This window comes from Oncorhynchus nerka, linkage group LG2 (genome assembly GCF_034236695.1).
Source record: "Oncorhynchus nerka isolate Pitt River linkage group LG2, Oner_Uvic_2.0, whole genome shotgun sequence".
NCBI lineage: Eukaryota > Metazoa > Chordata > Actinopteri > Salmoniformes > Salmonidae > Oncorhynchus > Oncorhynchus nerka.
Window position 1 is genome coordinate 19,861,361 of NC_088397.1, and position 6,736 is coordinate 19,868,096.

Sequence of the window (6,736 nt, forward strand, 5' to 3'; positions counted from 1 at the left end):
GTACAGATCCACGATGTCAGTGTGAAACTAAAATCTCCAATCGGTGTTTCTAAAAGACCTCTCAATCTCCCATCGAGAAATCGGATTAGTAGGAGAGGAAATGACGTGTTATGCATATTCTACGGTGAAAACCAGAACCCTGCGGCTACACCTTTTGGTGCCTACCTGTGCAAACAGAACCCTCCGCGACTATATCAGTAGTGGCAATCACATGCTTCATAACCTTTAATAACCTAACAATTGCTCTCCTTATTAGGCCTATCGTCAATTGGCTGTTATTTAGAAGACCTCGACCCTGTTGTTGTTGTAGTTATGTTGTTAACTTTTCCCAATTGTGCATAAATTGCAAGTACACAAGGGCAGGTACATTCTTGCTCTGTGGGTGTGTGACAGAAATTACGTTTTTTACCCCCTCGGTTAAAATGTCAAGGCAACAAATAAACACGATTTCTTCTTCTCATGACAAAATAGCTATCAAAACGTTTAATGTTTGTAACTAATTAGTCTTTATACAGTGGTGTAAAGTACCTAAGTAATTTTTGGGGGTATCTGCACTTTACTATATATATTTTGGACAACTTTTAATTTTACCCCTCTATATTCCTAAAGAAAATAATGTACTTTTTTACTCCATTCATTTTCCCTGACACCCCAAAATACTAGTGACATTTTGAATGCTTAGCAGGACAGGAAACTGGTCCAATTCACAAATGTATCAAGAGAACATCCGTGGTCATCCCTACTGCCTCTGATTGGCGGAGTCACTAAACACACATGCTTAGTTTGTAAATTATGTATGAGTGTTGGAGTGTGCCCCTGGCTATCTGTAAAAAATAATAAGAAATTGTGCTGTCTTGTTTGCTTAATATAAGGAATTTGAAATAATTTATACTTTTCCTTTTGATACTTATGTATATTTTAGCAATTACATTTACTTTTGATAATTAAGTATATTTAAAACCAAATACTTTTAAACTTTTACTCAAGTTGTATTTTACTGGGTGACTTTCACTTTAAACTGAGTAATTTTCTATTAATGTAACTTTACTTTTACTCAAGTATGAAAATTGGGTACCTTTCCCACCACTGTCTTGATGTATTGTCTATCTCCCTGACTGTTGTTTGTAATGTTTGTATACTTTTTATTTTTATTTCACCTTTATTTAACCAGGTAGGCTAGTTGAGAACAAGTTCTAATTTGCAACTGCGACCTGGCCAAGATAAAGCAAAGCAGTGTGAACAGACAACACAGAGTTACACATGGAGTAAACAATTAACAAGTCAATAACACAGTAGAAAAAAAGAGTCTATATACATTGTGTGCAAAAGGCATGAGGAGGTAGGCGAATAATTATAATTTTGCAGATTAACACTGGAGTGATAAATGATCAGATGGTTTTGTTGCGGAATAGAAAGCTGACTCTAGATTTGATTTTAGATTGGAGATGTTTGATATGAGTCTGGAAGGAGAGTTTACAGTCTAGCCAGACACCTAGGTACTTATAGATGTCCACATATTCTAGGTCGGAACCACATCCAGGGTGGTGATGCTAGTCGGGCGTGCGGGCGCAGGCAGCGAACGGTTGAAAAGCATGCATTTGGTTTTACTAGCGTTTAAGAGCAGTTGGAGGCCACGGAAGGAGTGTTGTATGGCATTGAAGCTTGTTTGGAGGTTAGATAGCACAGTGTCCAAGGACGGGCCGGAAGTATACAGAATGGTGTCGTCTGCGTAGAGGTGGATCAGGGAATCACCTGCAGCAAGAGCAACATCATTGATATATACAGAGAAAAGAGTCGGCCCGATAATTGAACCCTGTGGCACCCCCATAGAGACTGCCAGAGGACCGGACAGCATGCCCTCCGATTTGACACACTGAACTCAGTCTGCAAAGGAGTTGATGAACCAGGCAAGGCAGTCATTAGCAAAACCGAGGCTACTGAGTCTGCCGATAAGAATATGGTGATTGACAGAGTCGAAAGCCTTGGCAAGGTCGATGAAGACGGCTGCACAGTACTGTCTTTTATCGATGGCGGTTATGATATCATTTAGTACCTTGAGCGTGGCTGAGGTGCACCCGTGACCGGCTCGGAAATCAGATTGCACAGCGGAGAAGGTACGGTGGGATTCGAGATGGTCAGTGACCTGTTTGTTGACTTGGCTTTCGAAGACCTTAGATAGGCAGGGCAGGATAGATATAAGTCTGTAACAGTTTGGGTCCAGGGTGTCTCCTCCTTTGAAGAGGGGGATGACTGCGGCAGCTTTCCAATCCTTGGGGATCTCAGACGATTTGAAAGAGAGGTTGAACAGGCTGGTAATAGGGGTTGCGACAATGGCGGCGGATAGTTTCAGAAATAGAGGGTCCAGATTGTCAAGCCCAGCTGATTTGTACAGGTCCAGGTTTTGCAGCTCTTTCAGAACATCTGCTATCTGGATTTGGGTAAAGGAGAACCTGGAGAGGCTTGGGCGAGTAGCTGCGGGGGGGGGGGGGGGGCTTTACAGTGTCCCAGAACCTTTTGGAGTTAGAGCTACAGGATGCAAATTTCTGCCTGAAGAAGCTGGCCTTTGCTTTCCTAACTGACTGCGTGTATTGGTTCCTGACCTCCCTGAACAGTTGCATATCGCGGGGACTATTCGATGCTATTGCAGTCCGCCACAGGATGTTTTTGTGCTGGTCGAGGGCAGTCAGGTCTGGAGTGAACCTAGGGCTATATCTGTTCTTAGTTCTGCATTTTTTGAACGGAGCATGCTTATCTAAAATGGTGAGGAAGTTACTTTTAAAGAATGACCAGGCATCCTCAACTGATGGGATGAGGTCAATATCCTTCCAGGATACCCGGGCCAGGTCGATTAGAAAGGCCTGCTCGCAGAAGTGTTTTAGGGAGCGTTTGACAGTGATGAGGGGTGGTCGTTTGACTGCGGATCCGTAGCGGTTACAGGCAATGAGGCAGTGATCGCTGAGATCCTGGTTGAAGACAGCGGAGGTGTATTTGGAGGGCCAGTTGGTTAGGATGACGTCTATGAGGGTGCCCTTGTTTACAGATTTAGGGTTGTACCTGGTGGGTTCCTTGATGATTTGTGTGAGATTGAAGGCATCTAGCTTAGATTGTAGGACTGTCGGGGTGTTAAGCATATCCCAGTTTAGGCCACCTAACAGAACAAACTCTGAAGCTAGATGGGGGGCTGGGAGCTGAGGGGGGTCGGTAGCAGGCGGCAACAGTGAGAGACTTATTTCTGGAGAGAGTAATTTTTAAAATTAGTAGTTCGAACTGTTTGGGTATGGACCTGGAAAGTATGACATTACTTTGCAGGCTATCTCTGCAGTAGACTGCAACTCCTCCCCCTTTGGCAGTTCTATCTTGATGGAAAATGTTATAGTTGGGTATGGAAATCTCAGAATTTTTGGTGGCCTTCCTGAGCCAGGATTCAGACACGGCAAGGACATCAGGGTTAGCAGAGTGTGCTAAAGCAGTGAGTAAAACAAACTTAGGGAGGAGGCTTCTAATGTTGACATGCATGAAACCAAGGCTTTTTCGATCACAGAAGTCAACAAATGAGGGTGCCTGGGGACATGCAGGGCCTGGGTTTACCTCCACATCACCCGCGGAACAGAGGAGGAGTAGTATGAGGGTGCGGCTAAAGGCTATCAAAACTGATCGCCTAGAGCGTTGGGGACAAAGAGTAAAAGGAGCAGATTTCGGGGCATGGTAGAATATATTCAGGACATTCATGCGCAGACAGGGGTATGGTGGGGTGCGGGTACAGCGGAGGTAAGCCCAGGCACTGGGTGATGATAAGAGAGGTACTCCGTTATATACTCGGGTTTCTATATTGTATATTTTGAAATGTTTTACAACAACAACAAGAATGCATAAAAGTCAAGCCCATAGGGTCTCCCGAGACTAAAGCACTGCATCTCAGTGCCTGAGGCATCACAATAGACCCTGGCTGTATCACACTCGACCGTGATTGGGAGTCCCATAGGGCGGCGCACAATTGGCCCAGCGTCGTTAGGGTTTGGCCGGGGTAGGCCGTCATTGTAAATAAGAATTTGTTCTTAACTGACTTGACTAGTAAAATAAAAAACTGTCCCTAATACAATGGTGTTTCCATAACCCTTAAATGAGTGTTTCACTGAATAATTGGGAGTCCCATCACTAGGCTAATGCGTTTCCCAATGTTACAATGTAAGCCTATATAAGTGGTCTACTCTGATAGCTGAATAATGTTAAAACAACACTGTTCCTTTAAAAGAGAGGGAGGGGGCTTCCTCTGAGTGAAATTGAAATTGCAGTCAATGGCGGACCACTCATGTGAATCTATTTGTTGTGTACCCCATTATAGCAGTTGATCCGAACCAAAAACACCCGTTTATTATAGCAACATTTTGTTGGTGGAATAAAAATAAACGCAGTGGCCAAATGTCCATACTTACTCCGATAAACATGTTTTCTTTTTTAAAAAGCGTCTGTTTTCAATCTAGGAAAAAACATGGGGCTTTAATGCCATGTGTAGCCAATGTGAATACGATTGCGTTATTGCTCACTTAATAGGTTATATTGGGAATGGGTGTCTCATTGTCAATGCAAACTAGTGCTGAAGTGAGACACACGGACATCTGTCCGGAAATTCCACTCTACTCCGTACAATAACCCCTCTGTTAATGATCTAACTAGGATCGGTTTGAGGTCTACAACAACAAAGACACACTAATACCAATGTTTAATTATTCAAGTTCCATATAATAGTTGTCTAAGGCAGAGGTGGGACATCCAGGCAATAAGATATGACCTTACTTTCTCAACAGAACCAGGGCGCAATCGCTCCACCAGTTTGCACAGGACAACCCCATCTTTGAGAGAAGACTGCAGGAATCCTTCAGGGTCAGAAATTGTCTTTTTCGGTGACTCCAAGACCCCCAACGTTATCAGCCACGTTACCGTCTGTTCCGCCGAATTCATGGTTATTATGACAATAACATCCACTCTATCCTATCCTGGGATGTTTTGGGAGAAGAGAACAATGTGATTGGAGAATAATCGCCTATTCCGAATAAAAACATATCCTAATGGATAAAGATAACATGACTGCGTTTTTGGAGAGGTTGACGGACAGCTGCTTTCTTCTTTTAAAATTGTAGCTAGTCTATTGGCTTCGTTTCCCAGTCTTTTACGCCTGGTAAACTGTCCACTGCCCCCCTCTCTCTCGTTATTCCCCCAACCTGTGTCGCCTGCTGCCGCGAAATGCTCCAACAGAGAATGACATCACAAAGATGTAAAACTATAACTGCTTTTAGAGACTGTCCCCCTGTTGGCGGTTTAATATTTTACTCGTAATTATTTGCATAAGTTTGCATGAGGTAGCTGGGTCTACATCAACTATTAAAAATTGCTGTAATAATAGCTTCTTATAATACAATCCATGATATTAGATTTCAGAGTGGGCTACTGCATTTTAACGCTCAAATTATTGTATTTACTTATTCAGTCGGTATTAAACTGTGTGTTAATGTGTAGAAATATAAATCTTTGCGTAATACACCGTTTATTACAAGGACTACAATATTGAATTTATAGGACTACCGAATCCCACGTTAGAATGAACTGTAGCGCCCCCTGTCTGCAGAATATAAAATCTCCATTACCTTGAGGGTGATTACATTATTATTTCTATTCAAATAGCTATTATTGCCATTTGTACAACACAATCTACATTTGCTGTGCACTATAAATGTATAGATTTGCATTAACAAAGAAAAGCAACTTAACAGGGTACTAAAATACAGCCATCCACCCATTCTGCAGAAATTCATGACATTTCATGATTTAACAGTTATTGAAAAAATAAATCAGGGAACAGGGGAACTCGACCTCACTAATAACAGCATATGAAACCAGGGGAACTCGACCTCACTAATAACAGCATATGAAACCAGGGGAACTCGACCTCACTAATAACAGCATATGAAACCAGGGGAACTCGACCTCACTAATAACAACATATGAAACCAGGGTTACTCGACCTCACTAATAACAACATATGAAACCAGGGGAACTCGACCTCACTAATAACAGCATATGAAACCAGGGGAACTCGACCTCACTAATAACAGCATATGAAACCAGGGGAACTCGACCTCACTAATAACAGCATATGAAACCAGGGGAACTCGACCTCACTAATAACAACATATGAAACCAGGGGAACTCGACCTCACTAATAACAGCATATGAAACCAGGGGAACTCGACCTCACTAATAACAGCATATGAAACCAGGGGAACTCGACCTCACTAATAACAGCATATGAAACCAGGGAACTCGACCTCACTAATAACAGCATATGAAACCAGGGAACCACCTCACTAATAACAGCATATGAAACCAGGGGAACTCGACCTCACTAATAACAGCATATGAAACCAGGGGAACTAGACCTCACTAATAACAGCATATGAAACCAGGGGAACTCGACCTCACTAATAACAGCATATGAAACCAGGGGAACTCGACCTCACTAATAACAGCATATGAAACCAGGGGAACTCGACCTCACTAATAACAGCATATGAAACCAGGGAACTCGACCTCACTAATAACAGCATATGAAACCAGGGGAACTCGACCTCACTAATAACAGCATATGAAACCAGGGGAACTAGATCTCACTAATAACAGCATATGAAACCAGGGGAACTCGACCTCACTAATAACAGCATATGAAACCAGGGGAACTCGA

The 6,736-nt window shown here is 42.7% G+C and overlaps 1 protein-coding gene across 3 annotated transcripts in view; it reads right to left on the minus strand.

The window, feature by feature from the left end:
• The window catches only part of LOC115124762 (rho guanine nucleotide exchange factor 7-like), a 30,228-nt gene extending 24,918 nt beyond the window's left edge, over positions 1 to 5,310 (minus strand). Inside the window, exon 1 of one of the 3 annotated variants that reach the window (XM_029654238.2) lies at positions 4,795 to 5,310. In XM_029654238.2, the coding sequence (XP_029510098.2) occupies positions 4,795 to 4,959 (165 nt within the window). In that variant the 5' untranslated portion in view covers positions 4,960 to 5,310. The remainder of the gene's footprint in view (positions 1 to 4,794) is intronic. The other 2 variants (XM_029654237.2, XM_029654239.2) reach the window with 2 other exon arrangements.
• Between the last annotated feature and the right edge of the window lie 1,426 nt (positions 5,311 to 6,736).